The sequence below is a fragment of the Camelus bactrianus genome, chromosome 23 (assembly GCF_048773025.1).
Source record: "Camelus bactrianus isolate YW-2024 breed Bactrian camel chromosome 23, ASM4877302v1, whole genome shotgun sequence".
In the NCBI taxonomy this organism is placed as follows: Eukaryota; Metazoa; Chordata; class Mammalia; order Artiodactyla; family Camelidae; genus Camelus; species Camelus bactrianus.
Genome location: NC_133561.1, coordinates 19,521,894 through 19,546,139, shown reverse-complemented (window position 1 = coordinate 19,546,139; position 24,246 = coordinate 19,521,894). Strand labels below are relative to the sequence as shown.

At 39.2% G+C, this 24,246-nt stretch overlaps 1 protein-coding gene, 1 long non-coding RNA gene and 1 other non-coding gene across 4 annotated transcripts; 2 read left to right on the top strand and 1 right to left on the bottom strand.

Moving 5' to 3' along the window:
* Positions 1-333: 333 nt before the first annotated feature.
* LOC123613986 (uncharacterized) lies at positions 334-16,458 on the bottom strand. 2 transcript variants are annotated; one of them, XR_006721419.2, is made up of 5 exons: positions 15,573-16,458; positions 8,226-8,345; positions 7,673-7,828; positions 7,165-7,241; positions 334-4,295 (listed from the first exon to the last, which is right to left on the bottom strand). It is a non-coding gene; the product is annotated as an uncharacterized LOC123613986 (long non-coding RNA). The 2 variants fall into 2 exon arrangements; XR_006721417.2 differs by lacking the exon at positions 15,573-16,458 and adding an exon at positions 15,182-15,532.
* Positions 4,623-4,695, top strand: TRNAT-CGU (transfer RNA threonine (anticodon CGU)). Its single transcript has one exon. It is a non-coding gene; the product is annotated as a tRNA-Thr (tRNA).
* A 192-nt stretch (positions 16,459-16,650) lies between the features above and the next one.
* COX20 (cytochrome c oxidase assembly factor COX20) lies at positions 16,651-23,194 on the top strand. The gene is made up of 4 exons (XM_074351735.1): positions 16,651-16,754; positions 22,191-22,305; positions 22,431-22,494; positions 22,923-23,194. The coding sequence occupies exons 1-4, from the start codon at positions 16,713-16,715 to the stop codon at positions 23,065-23,067; spliced, it is 366 nt and encodes a 121-aa protein (XP_074207836.1). The 5' UTR covers positions 16,651-16,712; the 3' UTR covers positions 23,068-23,194.
* Positions 23,195-24,246: the final 1,052 nt, after the last annotated feature.

Genomic DNA, 24,246 nt, shown 5'->3' with positions numbered 1-24,246 from the left:
ATATATGTACTACAAATGTATTTTCTCTTCCTTATGATTTCCTTAATAACACTTTCTTTTCTCTAGCTTACTTTATTGTAAGAATACAGTATATAACATGTATACCATACAAAGTATGTGTTAATAGACTGTTACGTTACTGATAAGGCTTCCAGTCAACAGTAGGCTACTAGTAGTTAAGTCTGAGGGGAATCAAAATTTTTACGCAGATTTTTGATCCAACAAGGGCCGGTGCTCCAACCCCAGTGTTGTTTTAAGGGTCAACTGTACGAAGAAACACAAGTAAGAGATTATTTTACTGGTTACTTGAGAGAGAATCATATGATGGGGTCATATGATGGCACATGAAGGGAAAATTTTATTTTTTGACCTGGGTGGCAGGTACAAGGGTGTTACAAGGATTTGCTAATATATGCCTTATAATTAAATATTAATACTCTAAATGTTAAGATATTATGTCAATATTAAATCAAATGTTAATAAAATGTTAAAGTAAGTATTAAATTAAATAATAATATATGCCTTGTAGTGATTCATTAAGCTATATGTTCATTTTTATGTGATTTTCTGTATCTGTGTTTGATTTTCCAGGGAAGTTTTTTGTGAATAATATAAAGAAATTGCAAGGCAGAAAACTGTGGAATCTTCTCACATCAGCACAAATACACAGTGGGTTTCTGTAACTTTGTTTTTACACTTAACTTTATAGATAACGTAATGATAATTACAGGAGTTGGCCACTAGGGTGTGTTCTTTGTTGCCCATAGCATCTCTGCACTAAGAAAAGGAGGTTTTGAAATGTTTATGCAATGCCATGTGTTAGGATAAAACGAGCAATTATTCGTTGTCCTTTGATCACAATCTACATAAATGAGTGTTAGCGCCGGCAATTTTTGTTTGGAAAGTTAGATTCAACATGTAAATACAGTGTATATATCATGAAAATACTGCGTCTTTTTCATCCTTTAAAATGTCTTAATTTACTTAATGTTATCATAATAAAACCTCATAAACTATCTTAACAAAACATTAGGACCTAACATGTGGAGAATGAAAGGTGAGAAATTCTCAGAGTGGTCTTCTGATAAGAGATGACAGCCCACTGGTAGCAGGGACAGAAGCACGTGAGGGCTATTCAGAGTCTCCCCTAAATATGCCACCCAGCTCCTGGGGGGCTGAGAATAACACAGCGCACCGGCCAGGCTTTGAGGGCCAATGAGGAATGAAAGACGGTCTCTGAGGGGCCAGGGCTTAGCACAAGGGTGAGGCCAGTTGTGACTGCTACTCTAAGAACCGTCTTTCTTCACGTGCAATGTAGAAAGGGCTGCTGTTCATAGGCTTTTATTGATATGAACTCAGGCTAAGCTTGATGGCCCTGTATCTTAGGTGAGAAAAAGTGGCTCTCCTGTAATAGCTGCTTATCTTTTCTCAAAAGGAGGGAAAGAGTGATACAAGCTCTTTTTTGTTACTAAATCATAAGCCACAGATGCTTTGTATTGCCAAGGAAATAAAAAGCTTATGAATGGTTCATAGGCTGAGAAAAAGGATGCTTTGAGTTTTAGAATTTTTCTACAAGGCTGCAAGAGATAGTACAGCAATAAATCTTAAGCTTCATCTCTAATTGTTACTGTGTCATTTGCCATACCTCTCCAGCCATCCTAAAGGTGTGATACAGTGTCCATGGGTAAATTTTTGTATATATACATTTGTTAGAATGGATTAGAATTGCTCATTCTGGTTCCTTTTTGAGATTTCCTGCGTTAGTGACTTCTTGGGTCATACATCCTTCCTGCTGTGATGACAATATCCTGATGGTGAAGAGGCAGGATGCTGAGTGATAGTGAAGAAGAAAGTAGAGGGGATAAATTGGCAGGATCACGTTGGGAGTGTCACAGATAAAAGATTCCTGTCTGGTGGACACTGTGGCTTTTCCCTAACCCCTAGTGCTCTGCAGGGACCCCACGCATCACCCCCAGAGCCAAAATCCAGACTCCCTCATTTTAGGACATTCCCAGGAGCCTCAGGAACATGGTTTGTCCTGGGCTTGGTTTAAGTACTGCACTGTGTCCCCCACCTCTCAGTTTCCTCCCACCCCTGCCAGCCTCACACCCTAAATGGCCACCTCCTGCATCCAGAATGTCTCCTCCACCACTGCTCATCTTCTGACGCTTGTGCAGTGGTTAAGCACATGGACTGTGGCCTTAGAGAGTACAGAGTTAGAATCCCAGTCCAGCCACTTTTATGTGACCTTGGGCAAATTATTTAACTTCTCTAAGCCTCCGTTTCTTTTTCCATTAAATAAAGATGATGAGGATAATAATATTGACCTAATATTGATTTTTTTTTGTAAAGCAAATATTCTCCTGTAACCAACACCCAAATCAAGAAAGAGAGCAGACCACTTCAGCACTGCCACTCCTTCCCATTCACTGACCCCCTCCCTGCAGCTTGCAGACTGTAGATTTATCTTGTTTTTGAATTTTATATAAATGGTAACCTACAGCATATATACTTTAACATCTGGCTTTTTCCACTAACCCATCTACTTCTGAAAGTCACTCAAAGGGTCACATTAGTAATAATTCTTTTGTTCTCATTCTACTGCTGATGAGAACTTGGGTTGTTTCCATTTTGGGCTATTACCCAGACAGCTACAGGGAACACGCTGGACGCAGTCTTAAGCAGTAGAAAATAAACATGCTAAACCTCCACTGAAATGGAAGGAACAAATTTCTAGACTTAAATTTACACATGTTTAGAGTTACTGACAGGTAACAAGGCAGAATGGAAAAGAAGATAGGGTTTTAGACAAGGCACACTTGTGATAAATTCTGGACTTTCCACTTACTAATTGTGTGACTTGGGCAGTTACTTGACCTCTTTGAGAATCAATTTCTTCATCAGCAAAATAGTAATAAAAATATCTCTCTCATTCAGAGGCAGAGATGGTCACACAAGAAGGCAAAGGCAGGGCACCTAGCAAGCACGAAGGGGAGTTTGCAGCATTTCAGGGGTGGGAGGGGAGCACAGGTGCAAAGGGAGGGGCCCCTTCTCTCCTGGAAGCTTCTACTCAAGGTATTTATTCAAACATATCTCCTGGAAATATGTTTATTATGAAATTTTGAAAGGCAGGGAAATTTTTTAAATTTCAAAATGACCAAGTGAAACAAATGAATCTAAGTGCATATCAAGTTGGTGGCATATCTACACAGAGAAAGACTAAAACACAATACTGACTGCATACCCTGGTGGGGTGTACTCCAAGGGCAAAAAGTAGCGAGCTAGCTAGCTAGATAAATAGATAGGGCAAATCATTATATTAGTATCTTGGGAACCAAGATTTTCAGTATAAAGAAAAAAAGAGACAAGAGTAGAAAATCCAGAGAAGGTGAGTAAAATTTCTGTAACTCATTAATATGCACTATTATTTCTTATATAGTAACTGTTTACTAAAAAGGCCAAGAAGCAATCACACTTAATGGCAATGAGCATCCCTAGTGCCCAGATTATAAATGTCCTTATTTGAATATCAATATGAATTCATAATTTAACAAAATTTTTCTCTCCACCTCTGCCCACTGCAAGAGCCCAGAAGCAATGGCACCCCAAGACTGTTAGGTACAGGAACCAATTTGTGAGCCAAGAATGGAAAAATTTGATTGTCAAAAGAATAATGGCTACCATGGATTGAAAAACAACAAAATTCTAAAAATCCAAGTGTTCATAATGACACTAATCAAACACACACACACACACACACAACCTTTCACTGCTTGTCTTTGGAGGTTGCTATGGCACCAACACATTTTTATGAAAATTGGTAAATGAAGGAAAGGAGGGAAGCATTTATCCCACCTTCACACTCAGCCTGTGTTTCAAGGTAACTAAAGAGTTGATAAAGGAATGTTCTTCTTTATGGAAGTCCAGTTAATCAGTCTGGAAGAATTGGTATCCACTAATTAAATGATGTATTTGGACCACAGTTATCAACAGCTGCTAAAACCACCAGCTGCAAGGTTGATGAGGAGCTTCAGAATGCAGGGATCAGACTGACTCCACTGCAGTCTCCCGTGGCCAGTCTTCAAAGTGAGAAGTGAAGTATGTGGCACGACTAAGAAGTGCTCTTGCCGGCAAACCTGAATCTAATCAAGCCTCTGGCGTAACTGACCAGTTGACAGGAAACAGGAGGTACAGGAACAGTAAATGAACCAGCAGTGATCGGTCAGCCAAATCTAACAGAGGGGAAATTCCACAGGCAAATAACTTGGTTTCTTCCACAAAATAAAAAAAATTCACTAAAAAAAAAAAAAAAAAAGACAGGTGATTAAAATGGACTCAAAAGAGACAGCCGCCAAACGCAGTTTGTATACCTTGTTTGGGTCCTAATGTGAAGAAACCAAATGTAGAATGACATTTTTGAGGCATTCAGGGAAATGTGAATATGCACTGGGTTCTAGTTGATGTTACTGGCAATTTTATTAAGCATAATAATACCAATGAAGTTATATATATATTATATTTTTTCAAAATGCTCTTATCTCTCAGAGATAGCTACTTCAGTATTTATGGTAAAATAATACAATGTCCGTGATTTGCTTTAAGATATTCTAGCAAAGTGGGGTGGAAGGTATAGATCAGTGGTAGAGTGTGTGCTTCGTATGCACAAGGTCCTGGGTTCAATCCCCAGTGCCTCTGTTAAGGGGAAAAAATAAAATAAAATGCTCTTTAAAAAAATAAAGTCTGTGACTCATTAAAAAAATATAGTATGTTGACACAACATTGTAAACTGACTATAACGCAATTAAAAAAAAATATATATAGTATGACTGAACTATTATTCTGTACACCAGAAGTTGACACAAAATTGTAAACCGATTATACTTCAATTAAAAAAAAACTTGCAATAAGAAATATATATACATATATATATATTCTAGCAAAAAAATGATGGAGTGATATAAATGGAATAAGATGCATCAGAGGTTGACTGCTGAAGCTAGATGAAGGATACTTGATAGTTATTATGTTATTCTTTCTATTTGGGGTATATCTGAAATATCCCAAAATGAAAAAAATTTTAACCTTATCTAGAATTTAAATTTATGCCAATGGTGTAAATTATATTAAATCTCATTAATTTGGACTAATGGCAATCAAGGCCAGACTAAATTAATTTTTAATTATAATTCTAACTTGATAACAATTGCATTTAACTTCAACAGACTATATCTTTATTATTTATAAGTTGATGCAGTAACTTGGACAGGGAAGTTTTAAAGAGTTTGTAAATAAAATGTCAAGTATTGCATCCAGGTGTTAAATGTAACCCTTCTCATTATCAGAGCTTTAACAAGGGCCCCAAAGGTCAAATAGCAAACACAGCAAGTGTCAAGTTCCAAGATTATCAACTGAGATACTGACTAGACTAGACCATCTACACCAGGCTTGTGAAGGGCAAAATCCAAGCTAGCTCCACCAGGATTAGATGACCACTGTCTTCTAACCTTGGGAAGAGGCCAAGAGGCTTTCTTTGGTGCTGTGCTGTGTGTCCCCTCCCACTCCACCATGGGGGAAGGGTAGGGGTCTCTCCTTCCCACTCAAGCTTGTGGAGGGGCTCCAAAAGGCCCTCGAGAGAACATGGAGTTGGAGAGACAGGAAGGCGGGCATTTGAAAGGCGAAAGGCCATGGTGACTGCCCCTTCTGTGGACAGAGTGAGGAGAATCACTTAGGAATAAACAGTACTTCCCAGATGCCAGGGCAAAGGGACATGTTTCCAGGGACCATATGTGGACCCCATAATGAGTTACTGCCCAGAGTTATCTAAGGACTTCATCTAAGAGCAAGCCAAGAGGTGGGACCAGCTGGAGGGGAGGTCAGAAGGTCATCTGAGAACACCACCTAGAGGTCAGAAGGGCCCCCACTTGGTCAAACCAACTCCACAGACAGCCACGGCCAAATTACCACTGCGTCAGCCACGAGGCAGGGCTGCTCTCTCCCCCTTCCATTCTCTCCTCAACCCAGAGGGGTCAGAAACTGTGGCTAGTTTCCCAGTCTGAAGTAGGCCCAAGCTTGGGAAGGGGGGAAATTTAGAATTTAAACAAATTTAGAGTTTCAATAGAACTCTTCATAGGACTTTAAAAATGTCTGAGCTGAGGCTATTCAGATAACAGATACAGAAACCAAAAAAGCTACAAGACAGATTCATAATTTTATTGAGGAGAGAGAATGAGTCCGAATTTAACAATTCAAATTACCTACTCTTCCAGTAAACCACTTAAAAATAGTTCTAAACTCCTGGCAATAGCTTAGAGTGAGGAGAAAGATGGCACTGGAGGTGATTGGAGAACGTGGGACCTAGTGCTAAGGATTTGGGTTCTTTATGCTAAAAACAATGAGAAGCCCCTGAAAAGTTTCCGGTGGTGGATTACAAGACAGGATTTCATATGTTGTGGCTGCAGTGGGGCAAGTGGTTTAGGGTAGGGTGGGTGGGTGGGGCTGGAGTGGAAGCAGGAAAACCAGTTAGGAATGTGTGGTCACCCAGCTGAACGATGGTGGTGACTCTGATGGAGACAGGAAGAGGGAAAGAAGTGAGTGGGGCTTAGATTTACTCCAATAATCATTATCTACAGGGCTTGTGGATGATTAGCTCCTGGCGGGGGGGGGGGGGGGGGGGGGGAATTAGGGGAAATAAAAAGCTTATTCCTGGGTTTCTGGATTGAGCACCTTGGTGCGTGTGGTGCCTTTTAACAGGGAGGAAGACCAAAGGGGAAGTTTGGTGGGAAAGATGATAAGCTTAGTTCTAAATCTGAGAGGTCGGGGAAAGCTGTCCGGGAGGGAGTTGGAGAACAGAGCTTGGAGTTTAGGAAATAGGATGGAGGCGAGGGCCTCCATTGGCAGGGATGTTGAGTGCAGCTTGGGAGGGCTGGCCTTGCTGGGCAGCCTGGAAACTGACATCCTGGGGAGGGAAGAGCCCCGGGGAAAGGAGGGGCTCGTAGAGAAGATAAAGCGAACAAAGACAATTCCAAAGTAGAGTGAAAAACTTTCACGCTGACCGAGAAAAGGCAGAACGTTGCTGTCAAATTATGCCAGGAACTGCCTGATTTCTGTCATAAAAGACAGATTATTTTTAAAATTTGCGATTCAATTATTCAAAGTTCAACATACCTCCTCAATAAGTGTTGGTTGACAATTGTGATTTTCTGTGTTTCAGGTTGGGAATATGGAGCTACTTTAAAATAAACCTTTAAAGAATTAAAAAAAAAAAAAGAGTGTAAAAGAGTGGTGATTTCAAAGCTTAACAAATATTAACTATTATATATACAATAGATTAAAAATACAAATTTCTTCTGTATAGCACTGGGAACTACATTCAATATCTTGTAGTAACCTATAATGAAAAAGAATATGAAAACAAATATATGTATGTATAGGTATGACTGAAACATGCTGTACACCGGAAATTGAAACAACATTGTAAACTGTATCTCAATAAAATAAACACATAAATAAATAAATAATTTTAAAATTAAAAAAAAAAACATTTAGGGAGGAATAAAACAGAATGTTAGATATTGTTGACTGGCCAATCAAATGAAGACTTGAAAATGGCCTTTAAGAGTTCTTATGTTTTTGAAACATATACTGAAATATTGGGGGATAAAGGATATGATACCTAGTATTTCCTTCAACATAATCCTAGGGTTGGGGAGGGGGCGGGTATCTTCCCTCCAACAAGATCGCCATGAGTTGTCAGTTGTGGAGACTGGATGTGGAGCCCATGAAGGTTCACTGCACTATTCTTTCAACTGATGCATGTGTTTGAAATTTCCTGTCACAAAAAGTTTTTTATTATTTTTCCATAATAAAGTAGCCATTGGATTTATCATTACGGAGATCGCGAGTAACCACTGCATAAGTAGTTTTAGTGACGGCAGAAGCCAGATTGAATGGATTAAGTAGTAACTGCAGGTTAGGCTGTAAAGACAGTGAGTGTAGGAAATGCAACTTGTGGAAAAACTCTAGCAGTGGAGGCAAGAAGGAGGTAGGGAGTAGACAAAGAAGGATGTGGGTTGGAAAGAGGGTTTTTTCTTCTTCAGAGTGGAGAGACTGGAGTGTGGTTATATCCTCATACAGCTAAGCCAGAGGACAGGGAAAGTTGTTGAATAAGGAAGGAGCCTGAGAAGGTAGGAGGAGATGGAATGAAGACTCTAATTGAAGAAACTGACCTCGGGTCTTCCTCAGATACAGAAGAGAAGGGCGCAGGTGCAGCCGGCCAGAGATGCGTGACAGGAGGCACAGGGCTTGTATATTTTTCTCTCAACCAGACAGTGAAGTGAGGGCACTTCCTGAGCAGGGGACGGAAGGGGAGGGTCATTGGTAAGCATGAAAACTGTTTTCTGGGTTTTTTTTTTTCAGAACCCTCTGTAGCTTGGTTCTGAGCGCACAAAAGAAGGTCCAGGTGTATCAAATCGTTGGAGGTTGGCCAAAGATGCACAAAAAAGACACTGAAAACGAGAGTTTAGGACTGTAGTAGGTACCTATTGTTGCAGAACAAATTACCCCCAAATTGAGCAGCTTAAAACCACAAGCATTTATGATCTCAGAGAGTAGCACACCAGCCTAAAACGGTGGTATTTCATAGACTCACCATCATTTCAAATTATTCTACTTACTTGCTTTTGCCCACCTCCCCTCAATAAAAGGAAGATTCCTGAGAGAGGGACCAGGCCTGTCTTGCTCTTTGCTGTATTCGCTTGGTGTTAGAGGAGTATGAGGTATATAGCCGATGATGAGAAAAATCTATAAATAAATGACTGAGTGAATGAGTGAAACCCACCATGAGAGAAAATGTTAGTTTCAACTTAGTGACAAACTTTTTTTTTTCTCTTGGGAAGGATGGAATTTCCAAGGGTGATTTATTAGTTTGCACAGAAGTTCAATGGTTGCCTAACTGTATTTTTTTTCTATTTTTAAATATATTTTTACTTATTTTTAAAATGTATTTTTATTATATTTTTATAAAATTTTAATATTTTAAATCTATTTTTATATTTTATTTATACTTATCTATATTTATATTTTTATTATATTTTAAATCTTTTTAAATAAAAATTTTTACCTAGCTTTTACCCTCTTCTCCTGTTTCTTTTTTCAAATATAATTAGTTTATATTGCTGCCAATAAAACAGTTCTCAGATGTATAACTTAACGTCTTGAGTGCCTTGAAAGATCACCCTCAAATACAAACATACATATTCCATTCTAAATGCAAAAGGTAAGTTCCACAAAAGATTGTTGTAAAGAAATATCAACTTAACATCTTCCTTTTTCAATTCACTTTCAATTTAAAATTAGAAACGAGTCTTGGCAACAACAACAACAAAATTGGTCCCTGAATGAATACAAAGAAGCATACTTAATGATTCCAACTGACTTTTTGAAAACCATGTATCTTAAGGGAAAATTCCCTTTTGAAATATTAACATTCAAATTGTTAAACCTAGTGGGAAAAAAAGTAATATCTTATATTTTATTGGTTCCGGGGTTTATATACACTTATGCCACCGCCCCCCACCCTCCAGCACTGTTTGAGACAGCAGGTGGTGAGGACCACCAAGGGGCTGGAGCTTTGTATCCTTAGAACAAGTATTTTGGTTCACAGTCCCAGCTTGGCGCTCTCTAGCTGTGTGATCCCGAACCAGTCCCTTGAACTCTCTGGGCCACAATTTCCTTCTCTGTAAACTGAGGTGTTATCAGAGTTGTGAAGGTCAAATGAGAAGTCCTTCTCCCACCAGAGATGTGTGAATTAGCTAAGAATGGCTGTTGTCTCTATTTTTACAGACTAGAAAACTGAGTCAGAAGAGTTCAGAGATTTGCTTAAGGTTATACAATCAGGAGGCATCAGCGTTTGACTCATCCTCAGAATTTGTCTCCAAATTGAGTGCTGTTTCCCCCTTTCTACAATTATCTCCCACTTTAACAATGAGAGTGTACGGCTGCACTTAGAAAAGGTTAAAAATAAGAATACTCCAATGACAGCCACAATCAGAAACTGACAGTGAGAATAACTGTTTTTACGTTCGCACAGTGTACCCATCTAAAGAGAGCAAGAATGATCACCCTGAGGCTTTAGAGATTTAACTAAGGTTTTACTAGCAACAAAATATCATACTTATAAATTACAGCTAAATACTAGTTCTTTTAGGGACTGGGGTTAGTTTCTTTTCTTTTCTTTAACATCACTCCCTCCTCCTGGCCTCTGTAACCAGGTGCAGCTCTACAGTGTGTTACACAAATACAGTTGATCTTCATTTACTGTCACTGTGTTCTGTAAAATTGCCAAGAACACCGAGTTAGCGAATTCCTAGGGGAAACAGGGTTAGGTTGCTGTGAGCCTCCGGTGACAACATTTTTGTCACCAATCAATACATAACCCGGTTTCATGTTTGTTTCTGTTTAAAGACACTTTATTTAATATATATTGTTGATTCATTCACAGTGAACTCACAGCCAACCGCACTGTAACTCATGCCTGAACGAAGCTTGTCTAACACATGTATTTTTCTCCATAAGGCTTTCTTGTGCTTAGGACACTAGACAGCACTTCAGCACTGCACTTGGGGCCATTTTAAACAGCATGATCATCAATAAAAAGCACAAAAATTAAAAAAAAAAAATCAGGGCATTAAAGAGATCGTGGAAAAGGATGCTTTTTCCAGTATAAAAGCCAATACAGGAAGGCAGAGTGCAGCCTTATTCAGCCTCCGCTGGGAACGTGTGCACTGGGCAACTCAGAATTCCCGCCGCTCTGCATCTGGCCATAAATGACCGTAGAAGCACCATCTGTATTAATTTGGAGGTTACAAATACATTTTAGCTAAGAGGTGAATTCACAAATATGGAATCTGCAAATAATTGTAGGAAAGATTATATATACTTGGAACAGGAAGAGGCAATGGGAAAGGGGGCCACTGGCATTGAGACTGCTCTCCTGTTAAGCAGGTGAGTGGACAAGTACCCCAGTCAACCTTAGTCCTCTTGCCTGTGAAGGGAGGAGGCTGTATTAAATGAGGTCTAAATATCCTCCCAGCAATAATATTCAGTGATACAGTTCATGACCCTCCTATGGGCATGGAACATACAAGTTTATGTAGACTATGAGACTATATGGATTAATGGAGCCAACTTTGTGACTGTAGGCAAATACTTAAGCTCTCTGAACCTCATTTTCTTTACAAAATGAAAACATCTATTTCATAGAGTTGCTGGGGGAAAAAAGACTGGAATAATAAATAAAACCATAATGTATGCAAAGTACCTAGAACACAGGGAGCACTAAAATGTTAATTTTCCCTTTCTTGAAAACCCTGCAGATTCATGTAAACTTTTTCAATCGTATGCTGGGGAAAAGGGTTATTTAATAACTTCATAATGTCCAAGAATGATCAATGACCATATGTTTTATGAAGAACCTATTGGTTTCTAAAGTGGTAATATAATATGTCAAGAGTTTTCCTGAGTTATCTGCCAGTTAGTAGGTTAAATGCAGCTGCCCAGCCCACAGCAAGTAGTCAAAATTCCCTGGTTTACTTTTCACTGATTCACTCATCCATTATTCCACAAATGTTTCTGGACTACCTACTATGTGCCAGGCACTGTTCTAAGCCCTGGAGATAAAGCAGAAAACAAAGTAGTTAAGTCCTTGCTTTCCAAGAGCTTATGGGCAGACAATAAGCCAATATCTAATGAAATGTCCGGTGACAGTCAAGATGAAGAAGAAAACTAAAGTGAGCTAAAGGGATAGACAGTGCTGGAGGGAGGAGTGCTTCCTGAGACAGGGCCATCAGAGAAGGTCTCTTTAAGGAGCTACATTTGAGCAACGACCTGAATGGTGGGAAGGGGAGAACACAGAGATGATCCAGGCAGAGGAGGGCCATGCAGGACCCTGAAGTAAGAATGACAGTGTGTGCTGGATAAACAACATGAAGGCTGGAGGGGCCAGGGTGTGGGCTCAAGAAGGGAGAGCAGCAGATGAGACCCAGAGTGGAAAGAAAGGCCAGCTCCTGGAGGCCAAGTACACTGTACAAAGGGCTTTGGACTCTATACTGAATGTTTGCTGAACTTTTTAAAATGTGATGCAACCATATTGAAAGGATGAGGGGAGGGGAAAAGGGTGAAAGAGAGAAATTTTCATTATCAATAGATAAGGCCTAAAACTGAAAAATTAAGAAATAGGAGAATGAGCATTTTATTTAGAAATATGAAGGTAAACTACCAGAAGAAAGGGCCAAATGAGACAAAAGTTGTTGCCTGTGGGGTACAGAACTCCAGAATGGAGAAAAGTGTGGTGGAAAACAGCTGGTTTCTTTAAACATCCTGTAGACCCACTAGACTTAAACACAAGCTCATGTGCACACATACACCGACACAAGCAGGAAAAAAGAGCAGGAAAATTCCAACTTCTGGTCAGAGGGCTGATTGAACCCAATTTTTTATCATTCCTTCCTCCAAAATCTATTGAAATGAAAAAAGGAATATAAAAGTAAAAATAAATCAGTACTTCTGCTGGAAAGACAGGAGAATGTACCAGCAGCAGACCAGAACATTTAGGAATTTCTGGACGACACAGAGGATTTGGGATCAGATAGATTATTAAACATAATATTCCTGATTAAAAAACCTCACACAAGCCTAAGAGAGAACCTCGAAAAGTGAGTTTGCCAGCACAGTCCCACCAAATTCGTAAAATGATAGACCCATTTCACCCCCATCAGGCTGCGGTCAGCAGATATCTACAGCTCTCTAGAGTGGGAATACTGACACTGGACACTCTTTCAGATGAGAAAATGAAAGCAGACACCCTGGGCAGTGTGCCAGGGGATTTACAGCCACCAGTTGGGAAGGAACCCATGGAGAAGAGTTTTCTCGCCCCACTCCATCCACTATGCTAAACCATCAGCACATTCAGGGCACCTGCATCCACTACCAGACAAGCAGGAGTCTTACAACAGGTAGCAAGCTTGAAAATCAAAGCACGATCACAGGAATAAGACTGAACAGGCCCATTATCATGATGCTTTGCCATCACTGCCGTCCTGGAAAGCCACTCCTTTAGTTCTTGTCAAGATGCCCTGAGACCATCCTGGATGTTGTCCTTGTCAAGACCTCGCTCTCTGACTTTTTATCAATTCAGTGAGTTTTTCCACATATTCCCAATGAATTCCTTTTTGAAGAATCTAACTAGACTCAGAGCCTTTCGTTGCTTGCAATGAAAAAACTCTTACCATACAAAAAGATGGCTGAATGGCAATTAATAAGCTTAATTTAATGCTATTATCATATAGTTACATATTTTTAAATATTTATAATATATACATCATGGTACATAATTAATAAGCTTAACTTAATGCTAATACAGAGAATGCACATTCTTTTCAAAAGCCTATGGAACATTTACAAAATGATCTTTTAGGTAACACACACATACACACAAATCAAAATATTCCAAAAAAGTAGAAACACATGGGTCACAGTGTGAAACAAAACAGAATTTAAAAAACCCAAAAATTAATACCAAAAGCATATCCAAACTTACTCACTTGGAAAGAAATAAAAGCTGAAATTACAGAAAATTTAGAAAATAATGGTGATAGGAACATTGCCCAACAAAATCTATGACAACATATGATAACAAGACTCTAGTGATTTTCTCTTATAGCCTTAAATACATTCATCAGAAACCAAGAAAGATGGAGAAAAAGTAAATTAAGTGGTCAATTCAAAAAGTTAGAAAAAAGACAACGAAATAGATAGCAGGTTAATAGAAAAAAAATGTAAACTACAAAATGAAATAGAAAAAAAAATAGACTTGGTCAATAATACCAAAATTTGATCTTTTAAGAAATGAAAAGAGATAGCTAATCAAAATTATTAATGAGAAAGAGAGCATGTGAAAATTATTTTTTAAATTATGAGAGTATTTTTTAAGTCTGGGAGTCAAGAAGGCCTTAAGCAAGGCCTTAGCAAGATGCAAATCAAAAGCCATAAAAGAAAACACTGAAATACTGGACTCCATTTAAAAAAAAGTTACAATGTTTGAAAAATGAAAGACTCCATAAACAAAACTGACAAATAAGTAAACTAGAAAATACCCATTACAAATATAAGAGTTAAAAGCCATAACTGTAAAGAGCTGCTATAAACTAAGAACATCAGGTACACATCCAAATTTGTTAATGCACAGGAGCTATACAAAGCTAATTTTTAGGGAAAGAATGACCAATAAACATTTGAAAGAATGTTGAATTATACTAGTAATCAGGAAAGTTTAAAACAATTAAGAGACCATTTTCCACCCATCAGATCAGCAAAAATTTCTAAATATGATAACACTCAGTGCTAAAAATGCTGTGAGGAGACATGCACTCTCATACACTGTTAATAGAGAATATAAATTGCCAGTATTTTTGGAAGACAGCTTAGCAATTTGTATGAAAAATTTTAATGTTCATACTCCTTTCAATCAGGCCACTTCCAGAAATCTATCCTACAGAAATACTTGAACCCGTGCACAAAGATGTATGCACACACATGCTCACTGAAGCATTTTTTTTGGATTAGTGAAAAAAATGAAACTTTCTAGGTTCATCGGAAGGAAAATGATGAAAGGACTGCTGAGCAGCCTTTAAAAACAATGAGTAAATCTATAGATACATACATGAAAAAATTTCCAAGAAAAGTGTTAAATGCTAAGAATTATTGGATGCAAATTACACGTGTAGCCATTTAAGTATCTGTGTGACGTATACAGATACACAGGTATGGGGGTAGGTATGGTATAGAGACTTTTACATTTTACCTCATATTCCAGGGTTGTTTTAATAAAGAAAAAGAAGACAACAAAAGAAAACAGTTTAGAAAGAAATGTATTAAGCTGTAGTTGTGTTTACCTTAGATAGGGGAGAAAAAAGGGTGAGACTGAAAGAGATTTTTACTTTTCAGTCTATAAACTGTAAAAAAAAAATCCAAGTATTCTGCATTTTTGTGAAATTAAACATTTTTAATATAAAGAGGCAATGTATGGAAATACTTTTCAAAGACAAAAGAAATGGACCCTAAGTTTACCCTAGCAATATTTCAAAGTCACAATTAAAAATAAAATAGGATAGTCATGGTGTCTTACCTGGTACTTTTCCAGCTGTCCTTCCTTTACAACGCAATTAGAAATTACTTAAAAATAATCCCTCACTCCATTATGGAATATCACTGCCTTAGATACTACCTTCCAGACCAAGAGCTCAAAGAATAGTTAGCTCAAAAATTTCAGCAGAAAACCCCGAACTGGCAGGGTATCACGGGCGGGGTGACATTCATCCTATTTCCTAATTAATATTAGAGCAGTTAAATCTCCCTAACAGTTACTCATTAAAAAAAAAAAGTCACACATAAGTCATAAATTGTGTTATTTTATTGGGTTTGTATAACGGCATTAGACAATCATGAAAGTATAAGCAATTAAAAAAAAACCGCTCAACTAATGATCATTGATGGGAAGCAGTCATCGCGAACCTTACCCAGCACTTAACTGCGTGCACGGCAGCATGACTTTGCACAATGAAACTCTCTAAAGCTTGAGCATTCTCCCGGGAGTATACTTGGAAATATAAAGGTACACAAGTAAAGGAGGCATAAGGTTTTGAATGGGACATTTTAGACTCACGGTGGGTAGAAAAAAATACAAGAAAAAGAACTGCACTGTTTATTTAGAGCGCTGAGCAAGTGGCCAAACACTATCACACACCAGGAGACTGATGTCGCCCACATGCATATTACACGTTAAGTCGCAGTGGCAGGGAGGGTGTACGTGGAACACCACCTAACACTCCAGATGCGTGTTGCAGGCCTCCTAATCCCGTACCCCGCCCACCCTCTCGTCTACACGGCGGGCTCAAACGTCCTGACGCATCCTCACTGACGAGGCGCTCCCTCCATTTTGTCCCCAGTCTCCTTCAGGCGAACCGAGCGGCGCTATTTCATAGCCACTCACTGATAAAACCAAACCAGGGAGGAGGAGGTGTGCGCGCGGGACCACACTTTGCCCGAGGCCGGCGCCCGGGGCTAAATGGCGGCTGGCGCTGGGTGGAGCTGCCTGGGGCGCCCAGGGCTCGTCCCAGGGCGGGAGGACAAAGGACACGCAGGGAACGCGGGCCGCAAGCCAAGGCCGGCCGACTTCCGGGCCGTGCGCTGAGAGGGTGGGGGCGTCCTGCTCACAGGACAAAGCCGCGGCGGCGCGCACAGGCTCTCTACGCGGCCCCGCCCGCCCCCGCCCCCGCCCCGCGTGCCCGGCGCCCATACACGCGCGCGCGCGCGGACAACGGTTAGAAATGGCGGTTAGGACGAGAGGAGGGGCCGGGGCGGGAAGAAGTTCAGCCTCAAGGAGCCAAGTGTCTGGGTGCGTGGTTGTTTCACGAGCCGCCCTCCTCCCCTGGACCAGGCACTCGGGCTAGGGAGAGCCCCTGTGGAGAAAGCGTGACTCGTTTAACTGAACAAAGGATATGGCGGCCACAGCTGAAACCACCAGCCCAAAGGCGCTGCGGCGTGAGAGACTAGGAAACATTCCCTAAAATGGCGGACAGAGCGGGCGGGGCGGGGCTTCCGCTCGCGGCGGCGCGGCGGGGCGGGGCGGGGCGGGGCGGAGGCGCCGAGTGGTCACCATGGCCGCCGCGCCGGAGCCCGGGGAGCCTGGGAAGGGGAAGGTAACCCGGGGGTAGTGGGGCTCGCGGGCTCTGGGCGGGGGGGATCGGGGGGGATTGGGGGGTGGTGGGAGGTGCGTAAGGACGCGCGCGGCCTTTCGAGCTGGGAGACCTGGCCGGGATGTCGTGTCGTTAGCTTCTCTGCCATCGCACAGCCCCCTGACCCCCGACAATTTTATCTTAATTGCCGTAACTTAAGTGACGGAAAGGTAGTAATAACTTACTGCGGGTCACTATCAAACAGCTAACAAGAATGAACCATTTGGAAAGAAATTTCTGTTAAGAAGGGCCTCATAATTTGCTGGTAAAGTGATTTAAAAGCTCCCTGCGGACAGGTGACTTGTCTTTAAGGCTGTATACTTAACCACATTTAAAATAGAGTGCTCAGTAAATGCTGAGGGATGAAAACTTGGTTACATTCCAGTGAATTTATGTCCAGAGCAGAAGGATCAGATGAGAAGATTAAGATTTTATTCGCTTTAACCTTGCTTTCACTGGACCACGTGGAGCATGCAGTGTTACATGTAACCAATAGCTTCCTTGCTGGTATTCACTAAGGTGCTCTGCCTTCCTCAGCCCTCTTTTCCAGTTATCCTTGTGTAAAATGGATAGATAATTTCACCGCTTCTTAAAACCCACTGCTTTCAGGATAAAATCCGAATTTCTTGGCGTGTAATGTAAAGCCCGTCACCTAACCTTACTACTCAGTCCACGTCTGACTTTTGCTTTCCTCTCCAGGTGTACTAAAGCTAAACAGGGCTGTCTGGTCTCTCTTGAAAGGGCCTCTTGACTTCTCAAAGGAGACTGAGGCGCTTCTGTCCCCACCTCCCCTGACACTTTGTATGTAGCTGTATCATTACAGCATTATACCGGAAGTTAATAATTTGTGCCTTCCTAAAGAGCAGGGAACACAATTTTTATACCTTCAGTGCAGAGCAAATAACAAATGTTTATTAAAAATATAATGCAAGAAGAAAACAAGTTTTTAAATAGTAAGGTATAGAGATAATATTGGATCAATTATTCACAAACATTTATTGAAACTTGCTATGTGATAGATTGCACCTATAGTTTTAAAATGTTCTCTGCTGAGCTTGAGAATTTTGCTCATTTCTTCAAAGTTCTTGCTTCTCTGGGGACTTTTCATCCAAATTTAGCCAAGGTAGATCATCAGACGGTTATGAACAAATGCTGGATAACTTGTTTCCGTATTTATTATGAGAACAAATTTTTTCAGTTTATACACTATTGGTACCTTTTCTGTTTTTCATGCCTCACATGCCATTTGGAATATGCTTTGTGTAGCAAAATATACCCTTGTTTGAAACTTAACATATTTCTGGGGCAACACATCATCAAACACGAAATTCTAGATTGTTTTCTGAGGACACTGGGATCTTGAATGGGGCTTTTATCCTTTTTGAATCCGATTGTTTACCTTTGATAAGAGAACTGCTGTCATTTTAGGGTCATCTGATTAACAGTATTTGAAGCTAAGCAAAGAAAATGTTTCAAAAATAAATGATTATCTGTGCCATGTGATGAGATGTAGAGTATGATGGATTTTGCAAAACGGATGTCTTTTAGCCGACTTTGGCGGTGCCTTTACAGTGCCTGAGATAAATGTCTCGTTGAAGCGAGTTAAAGGGTTAAACAGCAGAAAAATGGGATGGTGGGTTGGGGGAACAAGTGTCAAGAGAAGGGGGTTTGTCTTGTATGTTTCTAGGCTAGAGATTGTTCAGTAGAGGAAAAACTAACGATGCAAATGAAAGAAAGGATAACCACAGAAGCAAAATCCTTGAGAGTCCAGAGAGGAACCAACTGCCACAATGGGGACTAGTTTTAAATAGTATGGCCAAGTACTCCTTTGAAATAAAAGGAAAGAGGGATTGGGTGGTGGAAAATAAAGTAGCTCTGGTTTGATATGATGTTTCCTATAAATTATTAAGTTGGTGTTCTGGCTTAGAAAATTTTTAAATTGAAGTATAGTTGATTTTACAATGTTATTTTCTAGTGTACAACACAATGATTGAGTTATACATAAATATATTCATATTCCTTCATATTTTGTAGTTATTACAAGATATTGAATATAGTTCTTTATGCTATACAGTAGGACCATGTTTATTTTACGTTTAGTGGTTTGTATCTGCTAATCCCAAACTCCTCATTTCTCTCTCCCCCACCCTTTCTCCCTTGGTAACCATAAATTTATTTTCTATGTCTGAGACATTTTTTGTTCTGTAGTTAAGTTCATTTGCGTCACTTCTCTCTACCTGTAAGTTGCCATACGACATTCATATTTTTCTCCACTTAGTACGATGAACTTTAGGTCCATCCATGTTGCTGCAAAATGGCATTATTCCGTTCTTTTTTATGGCTGAGCAGTATTCCATTGTGTGTGTATATTAATATATTTTATACACACCACATCTTCTGTATCCAGTCATCTGGTTGTTTCCACATCTTGGCTATTGTAAATACTGCTGTGAACATTGGGATGCCTGTATCTTTTCAAACACTTTTTCTAGATAAATTCCCAGGAGTGGGATTGCTGGATCATAGGGTAAGTGTATCTTTAGTTTTTTAAGGAACCTCCATACTATGTTTTCCATAGTGACTGCACCAGACCACATTCCCACCAACAGTGCAGGAGGGTCCCCTTTTCTCCACACCATCTCCAACATTTATCATTTGTGGGCTTTTCAATGATTGTCATTCTGACTGGTGTGAGATGATACTTCATTGTAGTTTTCATTTGCATGGCTTAAAAATCTTTTTAAGCTTCCCTTAATTCCATCAAGGTGAGCTGGTAAAGCTGCCTTTCTATACCTAAGCTTAAAAAATTCGTCTACCAAAAAAAAAGTCTAAAGTTTCTTTACATTTAAAGGCTTTACTCTGTTATTAACAGGGAACCTGTTTGCAGATTGGGGGAATAAAAGACGGATGTTAAGTGCTTGTACATTACAAACATAACTACCTCAAAAGGACTTCAGGCATGGATCCTTTATTTCCATTCCTGATACAGTTCAGTGTGTTCACACAAGCATTATATATGCTCAAGACCACTTTGTTATTAATAGTATTTCATACTTGCTTTTAAGTCATCAGTAGTCTAAATTCTAACTTTACCAGGAGGCTGATGAGTCTCTACTAGTAAGGGAAAATTGTGGTCTTAAAAAGTATTTGTACATCCTTACCCAGTTTTGATACAAACTGCAAATGTACAATTATGCACTTATTTCTATTACTCCATGTACGAGTGAGCCTTAGTGTTCAACTATTAAAAACCGAAGGGTTAATGATGCAGTGGAAATGAGGCTTTGAAGGCCAGGCTGACTCCACATCCACTCTGCCAGCACTCATTAGCCTTCTACTTAAACTCTGAGCCTGTTTCAGAGATAAGGTCACATAGACAAGTCGAGAATTAAAAGCAAGGGCCTGGCACTAATAGCCTCTCAGCACCTAAATTATGAGATTGTTTAATTTGGTCTCCTGACTAGATCAAGGCAGTTGCTGGAGGTGGGGCTGACGTGTGCATTGTATGCATTTAGCAGCAGCATCCTTGGCCTTTAATCCACTTTAGTTTTAGAAGGTACCACTAAAAGGAAATTTTTTTTAAATAAATGGATTATTCCATTATTTGAAACTTTAAAAAAATGCACTTTTCTAAACAGTTCCCTAAATGCCAATGGCCTACTGAATCAGAATCTGAGGGTGGGATTTGAAAATCTCTATAAAAAGGTCAAAAGTTACCCAGATGTCTGGCAAGTGTATTTTACACACTTGGTAAAGAACTGGGGCTGAAAGCATTTTGTCCAAGTATCTCTAAGAAATGTTTGCACATTCTGGTGTATCCCAGGGTCACACACTAGAGCTCTATTATGGAAACGAATCCAAATGAAAAAGCCCAGAAACCTTTAAGTAACTTGTGCTATCTTTGGGCTTGGGGTGGGGGGGGGATGCAGTGTTTGGCATGATGTGGGCAACGCTTGATGGTTCCTTTTATTCTTACTGCTTAAGACCTCTACCTGAAGGTGAAAGCAGACTCCACTTGGCTTGTGATCTGAGGATGAGAAACAAGTTTTATATGAAGATTTGTACTGAAGAACTTTTAAAATTAAACCCCGCAACTTTAATGAGCACCTGCTTCATGAAGTAAACATGTTAGGGGGGTGTTTGTGGTGGGGGTAATAGGGAGAGGCAAAAAAAATGGAATAGAATGATCCAAGAAATTTTTTGCTTTATTAGGAACCAAGTCATTTTGTCTTTTCTGCAGAAGCTTGAGCCAAAGCAAACAATCAGGAACACCTTCATGTTTCAACCTTTAATCTGACTTCTCTTTTACTGTCCTTTCCCTATTTCTCCCAATCTTTTCCCCCCTTATAGTATATAGATACCTGCTAGGTATCTCATCCCATAGACTGAACAAGGGACTTCATTTTTAAAAGCTACATTATGGAAAATTTGCATTTAGTCAAATTTTAGGAAAACAGAATCAAAAGTTTTCTGGGTTTTTTTTTTAATTAATAAGAGAATGTGAAACCTAAGTATGACTTTTAACAAAGTGTCTGTCCTGCCCTCCCCAAACCTTTAAGTACGATAATGTGACAGACATTCAAATTAAAAATGTTATGCTTAAGGTGGCAGTATTTTTGATTAAGGAGAACAAATCCATACATCTAATGAAGACTGTAGAAAAAGAATTTTAAAACCATTTTAGCACTTGAAGGAACTTACTTATCACCTAGTTCAACACCTTCATTGATTGAGGGCCCGATAAAAAAAAATATATCCTACAGGTTCCAGAAGTTAGTGATAGAACTGAGACAAATCCAACTCTCCATAGATTTCCAGCATTTTCCTTCATGCTTTGGCTTGGTTACCATGTACTATCAACAAGGAATTAAATACAATCAAGTGTAACTTCACAGGCAAGGAAACAGACAAAAGATGTCTTAACATGAAATATTTATTCTAACAGACACAACTGATGTTCACTGATAAGATCTGAAGTCATCGTTAAAGGAATTTAAAACAGCATATACTAGTATTATAAGCAACATGGTTGAAAGTTTCACTTTTCCCATTTAGGATTCTCAAATAATTAGAATTTGAAGTAACTGTCTCACTGCTTTTCAATTTCACTTTTAGCCAAATTCCCAAATGATTTCATACACATTTTAAAAGAGCTTATAAAATAATGTATGCCCTTATCTCCAAGTCAGTTTATTAACAAGTTACGGCATAACCGTAACGCCATAAGGTTTGATTTACTCTACTGCTTAGGACTTTCTGGTCAATTTCTCAAGGTTTCCATTTAAAGGTTCAGATTACATACCAAAGCAGGGTGATTAAAGACAGTTTTAATCTTTGCCAAACCACACTGAAATAAAGTATTTTCTTGTTCAATCTAGGTTCTTTTTTATTTTCTCCTAGCCCTTTAAGCTCCTAGGAATTTTAGATGTCGAAAACATTCCCTGTGCACGAGATTCCATCTTATATGGTTCATTAGGATCTGTTGTGGCTGGCCTTGGACATTTTTTGTTAACTAGTGAGTATGTATTTTCCTCTATGTATAAAAAACATACATTTCTCTATGTGTGAACAGCGTTTTCCTGGATGATAATTTGTAACATATATAATGTATAATTATGTAGTTATGCTTTCTTTTCACAGGTAGAATTAGAAGATCATGTGATGTTGGAGTAGGAGGATTTATCTTGGTGACTTTAGGATGCTGGTATGTATACTAAGCATTCAAGATCTATGATTGTAATACATTTATCTAATCCCAAAGCACATGCTTCTATACAGAGCAATCTCCCCCTGGGAGATTTCCTACCCGCAGTGAAAAAATTTACTTACAAAATATTGCTAGAATGCCTTTACTTTAAGAAATATACATATATACATGTTTTGTACCGTTGTCAAATGAACAGATGATGTCATGTCAGGGTTTACGCTTCATTTGGGAAGGCCCCAGACTTTTATCCTAATGCTCATATTATCCCTTCCCATGGCGTAACAGCTGAAAGTACTACTTTAAGAATGTATATACAAACACTGATAGTCATCTGTAAGCATTTTTAAAATTTGATTACAAATTTCAAATTAGTTTCTTTCTATAGATGTTTTATATTAATAATTTATTCATGTTCTTCTTACAAGGTTCCATTGTAGGTATAATTATGCAAAGCTAAGAATCCAGGAAAGAATTGCCAGAGAAGGGATTAAAAATAAGATTTTATATGAAAGTACCCACCTTGATCCTGAAAGAAAACAAACCAATGGCGGCAGCGGCGGCAGCACCTGAGCAGTCTCGAGCATAGGAAACCCAGATAAAACTCACTTCAGGGTGAACAAAGCTGAGGTCAACTACAGAACACATTTAATGTACCAGAAGGCTTTCAATCAAGTAAATAAAGTACGTGTAAGCTGTAGTCTTTTTCACATGTGTACAAATGAATACTTACACACTGACTCTGCTCCTGTATCTACTGCTCATATGGCACGTCACAGGCTCGTCACACTTAAACGTAGTGTTTAACATGCTTGGAAAAGTGTTTTCCTGTAGTAAGTAGTGAGTACACATGACATTTCAAAAAATGAAATCTGTCTCAGTTGGAGTTAAAACTTGCCTTAAAAACAAATCACAACTGTATTACTGTACCCTGTTAAATGAGGGGATACTTCCTGGTTTCTAAAGCCAGTGCTGTTGTATCAAAACTTAAAACTAACAGATTGTCACTTCTGAATCGTTTAAAAAATGTACCCATTGACACTATTCTTCCATTTCAACAAGTGAGTCATCTCTTAGGTTGTTTTTGGCTGGAAATATTTTCAGAACTTGTTTGGCACAAAGGAAGTATAACTGCAGAATTACAGGTTGTTACATTAATGTAAAGACTTATAATTCAATTGGCTGCCATAAAACAAAAAAAACAGCACAAAACATCCAACTAAGTCCTCAGGATCTACTCATTCATTCATCATTTTTGGCTTTAATAAATAGCAACATTTTTTTTCAAGAAATACTTAAGACACAACCTAGAGGCCTTCCTGGTTAAGGAATGATAAATATGAAAAAAGACACCAGTGGACATGATTATGGTATTTATTATTGGTTCTATGGATTGCCACAGCTCAACAGAGCAAGGAAGAGATGTCCTGAAACTTTCTTTTTCCTCGTGGGGGTAGGTAGGTAATTAGATTTTTGTTTATTTTTAAAGATGGTACTGGGTATTGAACCCAAGACTTCATGCATGTTAAGCATGCGCTCTACCACTCGAGCTATACCCTCAGGCTCTGAAACTTTATTTTGTTCTGTATTCCTTTTCAAAGGATAGGCAGGGCTTGCTCCAGTTGAATTCACAGGAGAGGTAGCATTTTCAGTCCCATGCCTACCTTCTTATGGCTGTCATTATGAGTGTCAGGGTGCACAGGCTGTGTGGTTACCAAATGCCCTAACCATCATGAGTGATGTTGTCAAGCA